This window comes from Athene noctua, chromosome 6, assembly GCF_965140245.1.
Source record: "Athene noctua chromosome 6, bAthNoc1.hap1.1, whole genome shotgun sequence".
Lineage (NCBI taxonomy): Eukaryota > Metazoa > Chordata > Aves > Strigiformes > Strigidae > Athene > Athene noctua.
The window spans coordinates 27,650,439-27,665,573 of record NC_134042.1 but is presented as its reverse complement, the minus strand read 5'-3'; the positions used below and the strand labels follow the sequence as shown (position 1 = coordinate 27,665,573).

Here is a 15,135-nt window from a genome sequence, read left to right as displayed (position 1 = left end):
ATCTACAAACTCTGCATCTTCATCATTATATAAAGGCCATTTAAACTTAAAGGATGAACGGTCTGTATATCATTCCCACACTTCAGTATGTTAGTATCAAATTCCAAATCTGTCCATTACAAAGTTTGGCCATCCATCCAACCTCCCACATACACACCATAGCAATTAAGGACAAGGACCAAGAACCATGAGTCATTCGTGCCATTCCTAGCTCTCTTACTAATTCACTGTATGACCCTTGGCAAATCTCTTAGTGTGTCTGCTTTCCCTTTTGAAAGCCTGGATTAACAATCCTCACAATCAGCAGGTGCAAGGATTGAGAGTGACTGCTTCATAAGGGTTTTATCATCCTCAGAGGAAAGGTGCCTGAGAAAGGAAAAAGCATTGTCAAGATTCCAGATCATATTAACAGTACTTTAAGTATCCTGTTGTACTGAGAGCTCTTTAGTTCCTTACAGATACACATTAGTGCCAGCGCTTTACTGGAACAAACTTTCATGGATCTCACCCTCTTCACTACCTTTTACACTTCAGGGCTGAACACAAACTAGACTCCTACACAAGCCTTTCTGCAGGTCCAGTAAGCGCTGATTAATGACCTCCACTTGCAAAGGAGGCTACTTACCTTAACCATAAAATAATGAATGCTATTGATCCGACAAGCTACTGCTATAGAGTGTTATTGATCACCCAATCTTTGGTTAAAATGGTCCTCATTTAGCAATTTCACTGTCACAAACACCTGGAGCAAAGCATGCTTATAATTAAATAGTTTGGGGGAGTTAAAGTGAGAGGTGATGGACAGAGATCTCAGGTTTCCCCCATTTATTCTTTTGCCTGAGCTATTGTTTGTGTCAGGGGGGATATTGATTTTCTATAAAAATAAGAAAACAAGAGGCACCGAGGGGCTGCAGGAGGTCAGGCTGGGCTGGAGAAGGAGGGGAAGCTGAACACTCTGTCTTTGTCACTTGCCTTCCAAGAGAGAGGAATTTTTTCTTTACGGAGAGACTGGCCTCCAATTCATCAGTTTAGCCAGGCTCTTGACTGCCACTGCAGGCTGTCACCGAAACAGTTCCCTTCCAAAGGGTAAAGCGACTACTGCACAATCAAGATGAGCATTGGTTACACTTCCAGGCCAGAATACTGTACTGGTTTTGGCTGGGATAGAATTAATTTTTCCTCTTAGTAGCTCTATGGGGCTATGTTTTGGATTTGTGACCAAAACAGTGTTAGTTAACACACCGATGTTTTAGTTATTGCTGAACAGGGCTTAAACAGAGCCAAAGCTATCTCCATTTCCCACACCACCCCACCAGAGAGGAAGCTGGGGGTGCACAAGAAGCTGGGAGGGGACACAGCCGGGACAGCTGACCCCAACTGCCCAAAGGGATATCCCAGACCACGTGATGTCGTGCTCAGCAATAAAAGCTGGAGGAAAGAAGGAGGAAGGGGGGATGCTCAGAAGTACAGCATTTGTCTTTCTAGGTAACCGTCACACATGATGGAGCCCTGCTTTCCTGGAAATGGCTAAATTTGCCTGCCTATGGGAAGTAGCAAATGAATTCCATAATTTGCTTTGATTCTGTGCATAGCTTTTGCTTTACCTATTAAACTGTCTTTATCTCAGCCCCCAAGTTTTCTCAGTTACTGATTCTCTCCCTCAACCTACAGCAGGGGAGTGAGTGGCTGGCTGAGTGAGGCTCAGCTGCCTATCAGGTTTAAACCACAACAAATACATCAGCATCAAGGCAGTGAAGTCACACTGCACTGGTACAATCCCCAGTTTTAAAAAATTAAGTTATGACACTTGAGAACAGATAAGACAAACTGCAGATCTCTCACTAGCAAGCACACCATTCAAAGTGATTTTTCAGACGGCTCTTGTACTATGGTTTGTTCTGCCCTTAAACCAACCTCAGACCATTCTGGGAGTACTCAGCTTAGACCAACATGAGAAGGAACTTCAGCACTCAATATACAATTTGCCTTTGCTTTATTATGTCTGCAGGGAATCTCAAAGCATTAAGGGACAGAAAGGCATGTTACTTCTAACAGACTTAGCAGATAATTGTCACCTTTGTACAAATATACAAATGGCTACTTATACAAAGACCACTTGCTTCCTCTACTTGCTCCTCTAGTGTTTCCACAATCATTTATAGATCAAGCTTTCAGTCATGTCACTACCCAATTTAGAACCATCATCATTCACTCACCATGTTCCTGCACATCCTTCCTTCTCTCCATTTGTGTTCATCCATCACCATGTTTGGCAAACAATTTCAAAGATTTAATTTCATGCACACTTTGAATCACAATACTGCAGCATATCTGCCTCCAGGAAATGACTGGGTGCAGTCCCACAATCAAACTGTAACACTACCTCCTCATTAAGGATCCAGACCCAAAGCTTCCTCAGTGAATGGGAGTTTATCCACTGAATACTGTAGGGTTTTGATCTGACTTAGGATAGAGAGCCTTCTAGAAAACAGAAAATGCTGAATATTTTAGCATTTACAGAGATTCATTCCTACATAACAAAGAAAAGCAAGTGTTAGGGAAGGGGAGGGAAAAGAAGGTATAAAGAAAAAAATTCAGTTCTGAATATACAACTTATTTTGCCTAAAAACACATTAGTTTTGTGACACTCCCTACTGCCAGAGAAGTGAACAGTAGTGGAACCAATTCAGTATCAAAGTGTTTTGTAGATCGCCAGATCACCAGACTACTCAAGTCCCACACACCATACCAGTCACTTTCCCTCCCATCAGCTTACGATGACAACCTCACCATTTGCTCTCCTAGGCATCCAGTGTTCTCCGTTCCTCAGGATATGCCCTTGTTATACATCTGTGCAAAGCACTTACGGTACCAGAGAAAACAGCTAGAGCACAGCAAGAGTGAGGTAAGCACAGCCAGTTTCACTCTGCTGCTAGCAGCAAAGTGCTATATTTAGAGCAGCAGAGACCAAAGCATGTTCCTTCATTGCCGTGAGGGATACTCTGCAGTGAAGAGGGTTGTACGTATTTCTCTCTCCAGCATTGACCCTCTCTAGTGAGTCATAGCACAGATCACACACGTGGTGTTGGAGAGGTCAAATATTCCAACCCCTGGCTTTCCAAAGAGAATTTCAAAGATTTGGCAGCAGATAGTAAATGTCATTTGATGAAGACACTTGCACAATAATTAGTCTGAGAGCAAGGGACAACTGAGACAGAACAAAGTGATCTCCCAGCATGGTCCTCAAGTAACAGTTCAGACAAAGTTGTTTATTTACTATTTCAAAGGCTGGCACAAGTATAGGCTGGATGAAAGCCTACTGGTTTAAGTTCAACAATGATGGAACAGACTCTGACTGGTGGCAAAAAAACCTCAAGGAAGACTGTCCATCACTGCTCCATCAAGTAAGCTTAAGCGTATTTCTCAGTCCACCACACCTGACATGCAACATTCAGGGGCTACTCAGCACATTCCCTTTCCTGGACCACCAGCAAATAGCTCTGAAAAGACAGAAGCGCTTTTAACAGCTAGTAGCAAAAAGGCATCCACTAGTCTCAAAAAGGCCCACTTTGCACCCACTTTTTAAGCAAATAGCCACGTTTCAAGGAAAAAATTACCACTTTTTTTGTTACTTCCACCCTATAATAGTTACATGCTAACCACTCTGATTCATTAAAAATGCAATAGTGGTCCCCTAGATCAGGGCAGTAAGAATGTATTAAAATCTATGCTTTTCACAGCCTTACAGAAAATTCCACTGAGAAGGTTGCAGTTCCAGCCATTATCCACAAACCCCTCAATAACCAAGTGCCACTTATCCACTCTGACAAACTGCAGGAGCTAGACAGCCAGAACTCTTAAACGAACCTTAAAATCAACAATTATACTGGATCAAACAATCACACTTTCCAAATCCACTGTCCTCTGTCTGACAGCAACTAACACAGAGGATACTTGAGGAAAGAATATGCAAACGTGACAAATACACACCAACTGTTTCCTCTGAATATTCCTCCAGCTTCTAGCAGTCAGCAGTTTAAGAACTTCCTGAGCTGGATCTTCCATCTGGGCAGTAATGCTTAACAGCCCCTGGTAAATTTATGCTCCACATCCCCCTTTTGGTCATATTTAAGGTCATATTTAAATTTTTAACCTCCAAAACGTCCCACAGTAGAGTTCCAAACCTTGTGTTTCATGAAAAAGAATACTGTTTGTTTTAAATGTTTCTTCAATGTCTCCTGCTTCTTATACAGTGATCATTAGCAAATAAGCCCTATTTACCTTCTGTAGGTTATTCATTAAGAAATCTCCTCCATTTGAATCTCAGTAGTTGTTTATTTTCTAACCTGAAAAATCTCTTTGTACAGAGCAGTTTTATAACCCAAAACATTTTACGGAGAGAATAAAAGCCACACTCAAAGGGGAAACTTCCCAAAAGCGACACAGAAATTCAGACCATGACATTTACACTTTCTGTTTTCATCTCCTGTATGACATTCTGCAACAAATTCATCAAATTTCTCCAAAACTGGACATGAAGATGACATGCCAAAGTCTACTGTCTGCACAGACTTATCCTGTAAGTAATATAAGTTTCCCCTAACTTCTTTAACACCTCACCACATGTCCCCCATAGCTAGTCTTTCAGGACCTTATTCCAGATGCAGAACTGCAAACAAGATGTTTCAACTTAGGTTCACACAGTACCTGCACAGAGGGCTAGCAGTCATGATGGGAGATCTGATCTGTTCTCTATTACTACTTATGGTAAATTCGGTAAACAAGAAATTGAGATCAGTTCATATCAATCATACAACACAAGTGCTAATGGTGAATTTACTCTCCAAACCTCAGGCCACAAGCATGCCACAGACATTTCTCAGGGCCCCTTGTGTAACAGAAGCCAGAAACATATCAGCTTGCCAACTTTTCAAGGAAGTGTTTTGGGTCATCAGTACAGTATTGACAGGAAAAACTTGGAAAAAATCTACAGTTTAGAAGTAGCTGAGATATTTCTCCTCTTTAAAAAGAGAACAGCACTGAATAATTTTGGTAAGAACTTCTAGAAGCAAGATACAGGATTTACAGGCGATGCAAGCAAGGCGGCCATCTGACTAGCACAGGGAAGAAACTGAGATCTCACCATTCTGACATGTTTTCATCAGAGCCCTGTTTCTGTTCATCAGCATCACACTCCATCCGCTCCTTCCTTCCCCCTTTGCTGAGGAAGGGCCTGTTTTCTCCTGATTCACAAAGGCCATGACTGGATGATGTCCAAGGGGTATTTTCTTTCCAGCGTGAAAGACGCTGTTTCTTGGCTGACTTGAACCTGCAGCCCCTCTCGTAGTTCCACTCTGACACCCTGAGCTTCTGCTGGAGACTGGCAGCCACCTCTGATGTCACACGTTTGACTTTCCGTCGGCGCCTGAGAGGTCGACAGGGCGCGTTCTCTGTAAAGGAGTCTGACTCATGCCATGAGTGTTGCTTGCTCCTCAGGGTGGCACTGAGAGCTGGGTGTCGTTTGACCACTGCCATGTCATCAGAGTCACTGAAATTGGCTGTCAGCACCTCACGGCAATCCTTGACAGCTTCGTCCAAGCTTGACTCTGAGGCCTCGCTGTAGCAGCAGGCGTGCTCTGCCTGATGCGTGAAGTCTGAGCGTCGTTTACGACCCCGTCTCTTGCGAAGCTGACGCCGCTGCTGCCGTGGGCTTAGGGCCATCTCTTCCCATAGCTCCTCCAGCTTGTTTTGCTCTGAAGTCTGCTCTAAGGCTGAGGCCAAGTCATGCACCAGTTCATCCATTGGCAATGCTTACTGAAAACGACAACAAACAATTAGCACCAGACATAAATGCCGCTACCAACACATCACTAGACTACAATATGCTACAGCTTTTGTAACATTAACCAAGTTACACACTTACTTTGGAGTTGCCTGGGAGAACCCAATGCAGGACAACTGCCGCTTCTAGGGCTAACACTCACACCTTCCTTTTGCAAGGGTTAAATCCCTCTTCTAACCCTCGTAGCAGAGGTCTCGCTATTGTAGCAGTTGGGTCAAGTGCTCTGTGTCTGAAAAGGCCTTAAGGTTGCATCTTTTGCGTTGAAGCAGCATGTTGTATCACACATCTTAAGGGTATCAGAGCCTGCAACGAGTTCCGCTACCTGGTGTCCGTAAGCCACAGGGAAGGGTTAGCCTGCTTGGCAAACAGATTTGAGTCTTCCAAAAAGTAGACAAACAGCAAAGCTGAGAGTAAAACAAACAGTAAAACAAGTAGTTTGCAAACCAGCATCACTTCAACGGCAAAACAAGGCGCATGGGACCCTGTGCTCCTTAGAACAGGGTGTATGAGACCGAGCCCTAACTCCTACTGCCAAAAAAATCCCACCCCTTCCACCCCAGGGCTGTCAGCGTGCCAAACGCAAAGCCCTGGCCAAATCCCTCACCTCACCACCTCCTTCTCCCCACCCGTGCCTTGCAGACATGGGATTTCTCTCCCCACCTCCTACCGGGCTCAGAAAGACCCGCACCCCCACGCCGGTGAAGCACCTGCTGCCGCAGGCCGCCTCCCTTAGCCCGAGCGCCCTCCGCAACCCCGCCACGCCGTCTCCCCTCCCCGAGGGAGAAGCCAGAGGCTTCTGCCGCACAACCCCCCGGCCTCACCGCCAACCCTCCGCCTCACGGACCCGCCACCCTCGGACGGGCCTCACCCCTACCCCGCTCACCGGCCAGCGCCCCGCTCCGCCATCCCCTCGTCAACGGCGCTTCCGGCCTCCCCGGGCCACTTCCTCCCCACCCGCCCCGCCTGAGGGGCGGGTCTGGCGGCCGCGGGAGGCGGAGGGGGGGGGCTCGGCCGTGAGGCCGCTGCGCCGCCGATCCGGCGGCGCAGCGGCCTCACGGCCGCGCCCCCCCCCCCCCTCCGCCTCCCGCCGCCCCGGACCCGCCCCTCAAACCGGGTTGCGGGTCTGCGATGGGCGTTGATCGCTTCTCCTCGACCTACGCTGTGGTTGGTGCCGTTGCTGGAGCCGTTACAGAGCCTTTACCTGCTAACGGGGCAGCCCTTGCCATACGCTTACCCTTGAGTTGGTTATTGTATTTATTCTTTTTTATTTTTCAACAGACAACCAATAAACTCGGTACCCGAACGCCTCCATTAGCTGCTGGCACACTGATTGTATATATCACGACGGGAATTGGTTCTCACCGAAATTAAACCTCACAGTGTTACCCCCATCTCAAGCCTTGCACCTCTTTGCCTGTCATCCCTCCCATTTTACACATCACCGGCAGCCATCAGAGTAAAGCCAGGTGTGACCCTGCCACCACCCAGTCTGGCTTACCATTCCCTTTTATTTCTCATCTTTCATATTGTTTTCCTGGTTGGCTGATTGTGTCTTTTTTTAACCCAGGTGGCTGCATTCATATTCAAGCCAATACCGGTTCATTTTTCAAGTAACATTTTTACGAGGCAGCATATCAAAGGCTTTGCCGAAGTCCAGATATGTTATGTTCATAGCATTCTCGTCACTAATTTGGTAAATTCAATCAGAGAAAGTAATCAGGTTTGTCTGATGTGATTTGTTCTCTATAAATCTACACTGCTGCTTGTTGCTCATAGATCTCTTATCCTTTGTATTTCTACATTTTTGTCCGCCTCTATTCCATCATGTCATCAGGAACAGAAGTTACTCTGAAAGGGTGATAATTGGAAAGATCACTGCCTCCTCCCTGCTCCCCCCAGAAAGACTGGTACGGTGCTTGCTTTTCCTCAGTCCTCTGGCACCCTCCCTAGTTTGTCAAGATACTTCAGAAAGAATCGAATCCTTAGTTTGCCGTTGATCCCTACACCCCAATAGGACAGTCATCGTTTCGCTTCACTGAGCTTTCTATATGCCGTTTCTCTAACTAGTCCTTTATGTCAGTCTGAGCTGTCATGTTAACATTTTCATTACCTTTTAGTTCTCTGAGAAATTTCCTTGGAAAAGAAATATTAAAAGAAGAAAAACAGTCATTAGGTAGATCATTTTTATCCCATTTCTAATAGCTGACTTCATTTAAGTTACTTTCTGCGTACCAATTTGTCTGTAAAATTCTGTCCTTTTGTCTTTTTAACCCTTTCCATGGCAGTAACTCATCCTACTTGCCTGCAGTATTTTGTTTTCTCTGTCACTTTCCTATTTCCAATACAGGGGGTTTCTTTTTACTCTCAGATCTGAAAGCCAATCCCTCCTAAAATCTAATCCTGTTTTACCGCTGCAATCCTTTTTCATGCTTCGGGATATAAAACAGCTACAAAATGTCTGGGTTAGAGAGAAACTCCCCTGATGGGAAGGTTATTCTGTAAACATCCACTTCAGAGCTTCTTACCCCTTCATTTCAAGCATTCAGTACTGGCTGCCGTTCCAGGCAGGATAAAAAACCAGACAAACAATTGTGTGCAAGAAAACCAGTGTTCGGATGTCCTGGGGAGATGGCAGCAGATGCCCACTCTAATTTCTCTTCTTTTCCCTCTATTCTCCCAACTAGTTCTCTGCTGTTTCTATTGGACAACAAACTGGTTTGAAACTGGTATAAATTGTACTTCACCCATCCAATGTTTTTGCCGTTTTCAACACTTGAAACCAAATTTCAACAGATGTTGGAAGCATTTGGCCTGAGTAAAGACAACAGACTGCTGCGTGAGGTTGATTTTCTGGGAAAGGGATTGGGCAAAAGCAAAAGACAAGGCGAAGCTTCTTTTGCAATTGCAAGAGTCCCAAGAACTAAAGATGCAGCAAAGGAATATTGATGTGTACAGGGAAAAGTCAAAAAAATGGGAATACAAATTAGAGAAATATAACGGGGCAGTTGGAGTAATCTGGTTTAGAGCAATTTATGGTATCTCTATCTTGTCTTTCACTCTGACATGGGCCAGTGAGCATAAGTTTTGAATCCTTGCCTGCATTCAACTTCATCCCATGTTCCTTGCAAAATATTTACTCTCTGTGCAGTTTGCAGGTTTCCTGCGTGCACAAGGGAAACTGGCCCATCTTCTCAGCACTAGTTTTGCTCATGAAATGCTCTAGGGATGCAAAATGTTCAACACTGTTATCCCAACTGGTTTGTTATCAGTCACTGGGCTTCGTACATACAGGTTTCTTTTTCCTGTCCAGAGGCTACGGTCACCAGTGCTGAACTGTTGCTGGGCTTGGAGGCGGGAGAGGAGACATTAGTGGTGAGGGATGTTTTCTGAGGTAAGCAAGAGAGGAAGCTCGGCTGGATGCTAGCAGGGTGTTGCTGCAGCACCTTTGCCCAGTTCCCTCTTGGACAAGCAGTGGGAGAGGTACAGCCCGCTAGGAAGGGGAGAGTAGAGGGGTCGTTGCTCTACCCAGGCAAATGCTCTCCCTGGTCCCATGGCTCTTCCCAGTGAAACCTTCCAGGGGTTAAAAGGAAAAAGAGAGACAGAAAGGGGACAAGAGACAAAGGGAGGAATAAAGTCAAAAAATGTGCCGTGAAGCTTCTTGCAGCAAAATGCAGAGAAAGTCATTTCCAACTTCTTTCATCTCAGAGATGAAGCCACTAAATAAAAGGGCAGCACAGAACACAAGGGCTTTTAATCTGTCTCATCTCCTTCATAATAACTGCAAATTTTCCCTGGGCTCCTGGGAGCGAGCCTCTTTCCTCTGTCTTTGCCTTATCTCCCCCCTCCATATTTCACAGCCGGCTCGGATCCCCTCACTCGGCTGCCCCCGGCCTAGTCTCTGAGAGGCCTGTGGGAGCCGCCAGCTCCCAGGGCCTCATTGTTCCCGGCTTGGGAGGAAGCTCAGGGAGGGAATTGAAGGCAAGTCAAAGGGAAATGGCATCATCGCTGCTTCATTAATGGGAACCTTTCAGCAGAAAACATATCAGAGCGAGGTCTTTTCAGAGGCAGTAATTAGCAATTTGGAGCCTTCCCCCCTCAGGAGATGCAGCTGCGATCTAACAAGTGGGAGCAGTGCTCGCCTCCTTTTACGCTTCATATTTATTGTTTTTCATTTTCTCCATCTTCCTCCCATTGTCCAGCCTCCTCCTCGCTGCCAGATAAGGGCCCTTTATTAATCGCTCCCTTTTAATTCTTCATTAATGATAATAACTTTCTCTGGCGCACGGAGAGGAGTTAATCTTTCCTGGGTATTGAGAAAGGACAGGGCTGAAAGGGAGGGAGTGAAGAAGTGCATGGTGGACAAGGCTTTTTCACCACATTTCCCTCCCACCCCACCACCCGGAAGGAGTTTCTGAAGACTTATGCTGTGGGTTGCCCATTGGAAAGCCTCAGGCTGTCAGTTTGGTCAAGCTGTATGGATTTAGTGGGATGTACTCTGGCTCAGCGATCCAGCTGTTATCAGAAACAGATTAATATGGGCCAGAGGGAGAGACCTTCTCTTCATGTCTTTGCCAAAACAAACCAGCATCTTGGTGTGACTAATGGGTTGTGTCTACTTGTCTTGTAAGAACACTTCCTCAGACACCTTCAAAGCCCAGTTTCCCAACTGCCAGCACTGTCCAAGCTTAAACAGCACCTGAATGTGGAAAGAAATGGTATCTGTAAGGCTCTGCACATGACAAGACTCTCCCTGGTGCCTCCCACTGGCAGCTGGTACAGTCTGCCTTGGATTGCTCCCATCTGGAGATGCCAGTCCACCAACATGGACATCTGTATGAGGTGACTCTTGCCAGACTGGCTCAGCATGGACAGCCCAGCAACAAAAGCTGGATGAAGATGGCAGGGAGGGGAGGAGGCTGTCATGCAGGCTGTGGCCTTGTGCATGGGGCTACTATCAGTGAATACTAGCCCCAAGAACCTGGCTAGGGAGGACAGTGCCACAATACCCAACATGCTTACAGAGCTTAGCTTCTCTTCCTAGCATTTTGTACCACTGGCTTCATGGGAACCCCTGCTAGTAAAGGTCATGCAACTGGTCTTGCCCTCTCGTAGTAGCCTCAGCCCTTTCTGTGTAGCTGAGCATGCCACTACCAATTAAGATTATTTTACTACTACCAAATATAAGGAAAAAAGGGATGAATGCTACTGTCACCAGAACAGGTGACTCCACAACCTCATTGAGGATTGTCAAGTTGGCAACAGTGGGAGATGCTGAGGTAAGGGAACAAATGGCATGAGGAGAAGAACACAGGAGCTCCAGCTCATCAGTCAACTGCAGAGACAGCTCCATGGCCTTCCCTCACACAGTGGTCCCATCCCAGCTTCACACCCTGGTGTCATTCCATGGGTGTTGCCAAAGAAGTCAGCCACCGTTCAAATTAGTGACTCTCATGGCCCTGGAAGCGCAAATTGCCACATGCTCACCTGTGACAGAGGTTACCACACCACCAGCAGTATCGTTGCATGCTGATCTGAGGCAGCTGTCCAGCAGCACTGGGAACTCAGAGGGAAACCAAGCTGCTGAGGGTGTCAGGACAGGAGTGGGCAGAGACAGGAAAAAAACAAAATTTGGTGTTTTCATTCGCTTCTTCTTTGATGTCATTTGCAGGGCAGATATCCTGTCTGCATTCTTTTACACACCATGATAGCAGATACTTTTTTTCTCTACAGTCAATGCTCTTTCTCAGCCCAACATCAGGACTCCTGCCAATGGCTGTGGGCAGAGAGGGTCAGTTTATTTCTGGTTACTGGGCTACAAGCATCAGCTGGTGTTTCCCTAATATGCTCTAGTTCTCAAGTGTCTTTAAGGGTGAAATGAAACTCAGGCCTTCATTTATGTTCCTCTGAGTAATCTGCTGCCGACATCTTTGGTTTTCATATATTGTGGACTTTGAAGTCCCTGATAGTCCCCATAATCAAGGATGACCTGTATTTCAGTGTCCTGTGACAGACCTGTGCTTAATTTCCAGTGACCTTAGAAAGTGGGGCTGGCTTGTCTATAAATGTTGCGTTTTAATCTCCCAGTGGATCAAGCTAGTCCCGTTAAATGTAGGCTGGCCTTTAGGTCTTATTGTTTGCCCACAGCATCTCTGCATGAAGCCAAAAGACTTCACTTGCACACAGCAAATGGAAGAGGTTTTGACACTTGACAGCAATAAATGAATTTTGTATTTTAAAACATGCATCTTTTATTTAGACTTACTGAATCAGATCTTCTATGATCTAACACTGCTCCCCTGCAGTGGCAGGCCAGCAGGGTCTATCAAATCACCTCCTCTACCCTTGCTGCCCCACTAGTCACAGAGATGCTCTGTACCTTCTGGGACTGCTGCCTGCCTTCACACATCTGGCGGAGGATGGACAAAGTCTGCATGGGGGAGACAGAATGAGGTGAAGTGAGGGGAGCCAGGAGGTTTGTGGAACCTAGTGCTTATGAGGGCCACACTCCTTCCAGTATTGTGTGCTGAGCACTGAATAGAGATGCAGATCCTACCCCAGTTAGGATTCACGGGGACTTTGTGGCTGCTAGCAGCCAGCTGAGCAATGACTGTGTGCAGGGTACATGGTTGGAAATTGTGACAAGGTGCCATTCCTGCTGATATGGCCAAGTGAAACTTCTGATTGCCGTGGAGAGTACACTGTAAATATAAGTGTGAGGTAACATAAAACAAATGTGATTATTACCATGACAGGCGAGAACAAGATATTACAGATGCAGAGTTCCTTGGGGAAGAAATTTTAAAAATTTAGGTAAATCAGTTTTACTTGGATTCTTCCATGGAAAGGACATTTAAATATAGCAGACAGACCATTAATAATGCTGTAACTTGGAAGCAAGAACTAAATAAAAAGAGAAACTGAGGGTAAGCAAGGCAGGAACTGAAGAACTACTAAACAAATTACAGGAATCCCCTTAGTCTCGCAACTGAAAGCCTGGTCATGAAGCTACTCATCTCTTATCTAGCATGTTTTATTTGATAATTTTACTTTATTTGGCAATAGATCAAGGGCTTCTGTAGGACTGGTATGGTCTGGGTTCTTACTACAGTGCCTGTCTACCCGCCATTGCTGGTGTAAAAACAGTGGCCACTGACTGACCCAGAGGGGCACTCTCCCAGTCTCCCAGTCAGCCTCAGGGACTCAACTAAATTCTCTGAGGATGCTTTGATGTTCAGAAAAAAAATACATTCTCCATGGCAGCAGAGAGCTGGCAGTGGCACCAGTGATGCTGGCGAGAACTGGAACATTGTGGATCTTAATGTCAGGTGGCAGGAACTGAGTGCAAGCTTGCCCTCAACAAGAACAAGTGGTGTTTAAAAAGCTATAGGCCTCAAAGAAAGCCAGCTCAGCCAAGTGTGGGGATGACCCACAAGGACTGTTGGAGCCTCAAGGAGGCTGAAATGATGCCTTTTGCAGTTATAATGATTGCAGGTTTTGCTTCCTGAAAGTCCTCTTTGAGTCTCTTTCTCCTCTCCTGCTGTCTCTGCATCTTGCAATTATCTGCCTGTTGCAGTGAGATCAACTGGTATGCAGGAGAGCAGCAGATCTTATACAGGATTGCAGGGCATGTCACAAATCTGCATAAAGCAGGCAAGCATGGGCTGCCAGAAGGCCTCACTAGATGCATTGTCACTCCTTATTCGAGGGGAAGGACGAAGCTGCTCTCCTCACCGGATGCGTGGTGTCCTGGTTTCAGCTGGGATAGAGCTAATTCTTCTTCTTAGTAGCTAGAATAGTGCTGTGTTTTGTATACAGTATGGGATTTGGTATGAGAATGTTGATAACACACTGATGTTTTTAATTGTTGCTAAGAAATCAAGGACTTTTCAACTTCCCATGTCCTGCTAAGTGCGCAGGTACACAAAAAGCTGTGAGGGAGAATAGCCAAAGCAACTGATCCAAACTGGCCATGGAATACTACATACCCTATAATGTCATGCTCAGTATATAGATGAGGGTTGGCTGGGAAGCTCACTCTCTTGCTTCCAGGATTGCGGTTTCGGGATCTTCTCTGGAATCACTAGCCAGGAACAGGCTGGGCATCAGTCAGCAGGTGATGAGCAATCACTCTGTATGTTACTCGCTTGCATTTACTATTGTTAATATTATCATTACTGTTATTATTTTATTTTATTTCAACTATTAAATCGTTTTTATCTCAACCTATGAGTCTCCTTGCCTTTATCTCTCCAATTCTCTCCCCTATCACCCAGGTGGGGCAAGGTAAGTGAGCGGCTGCGTGGTGTTTGGCTGCCAGCCGGCTTTAAACCACAACAACCGGGCTGGGTGTTTCAGCCAGGGGCACACTCATTGGAGTAGCCCTGCAGGTTGGCTGGCAACCGTAGGTTGGGCTGGGCCATGTGGTTTATTTTTAAACGTGGAGCTATTATGCATACAGGATCTATAAATGTGCAGCTTTAGAAAGCAACCAAGGGGACAGCGTTTTCTGAATCACAAGGGTAACTGGAACACAGTTGCATGCAACAGCAGCTGGATCCCTGCCCTAGCCTGTACTTACCCTCCCTCTGCCCTCCAGGCCAGCCTGCAGCTAGGGCTCTCCTCCCTTATCTCCAGGTACTTGCCTATTCCTCCTACCACTGCTTTCTTTCTGCACAGTGTATTTGCCTGGTCCTTGCCTCTTGTTCCTCAAGATGCAAGTAGATCTGCTGCAAGCCCCTGCCCCTTGAGCAGATCCTGCTCACTGCCTTACCTGGCTTTCGCATGCCGGGTGCTGTGGCCTTCCATGGCCGTTCCCAGAACTGCACCCAGGCACCCCCGCTCCTACCATGCTTGTGGCCAGGGGAGCCTGTGGTGCTGACATTGCCAAACCTTTCGGAGGGTTGAGAGCATTTCATGGTAAGGAAGAAGGCAGCAGCGTGGATCCGTGGGGAGGGGGAGGGGAGCAGCCTGACAATCCCCTTCGAATTATAAACATATCCTCTTTAAATACATTTCTAAGGATAACATTTGTATTACTGCGTCCTGTGGCTGCTGATAGGGCCCTGCTTATCGCCTCGGTCTCTCCTCCTTTCTCTGGGCCCTGCTGGGAAAGGTCCCTATCTGGAGCAGAGCTGGCAATCCTCCGCCAAGCAATTGTTTCAGTCCAGGGGAAAAATTAATTTCTGCCTATCGTTAATTGAGAGAATTGTGTGGAGAGCTGGGAGGGGGGCTGGCAGGGGGAGTGGGGGATGGAGTGGGGAAGAGAGAGATCGTGTTATTAACAGTGTCCCTTT

The 15,135-nt window shown here is 46.3% G+C and overlaps 1 protein-coding gene across 3 annotated transcripts in view; it reads right to left on the bottom strand.

The window, feature by feature from the left end:
- The window catches only part of GPATCH2L (G-patch domain containing 2 like), a 46,679-nt gene extending 39,851 nt beyond the window's left edge, over positions 1-6,828 (bottom strand). For all 3 annotated transcript variants that reach the window (XR_012633891.1, XM_074910000.1, XM_074910002.1), the window contains exons 1-3: positions 6,726-6,828; positions 5,924-6,246; positions 5,144-5,814 (exon numbers count right to left, since the gene is read on the bottom strand). Coding sequence is in view for 2 of the 3 variants with exons in the window: in XM_074910000.1 (XP_074766101.1) it covers positions 5,144-5,802 (659 nt within the window). In the remaining variant the exon portion in view is untranslated. The remainder of the gene's footprint in view (positions 1-5,143; positions 5,815-5,923; positions 6,247-6,725) is intronic.
- Positions 6,829-15,135: the final 8,307 nt, after the last annotated feature.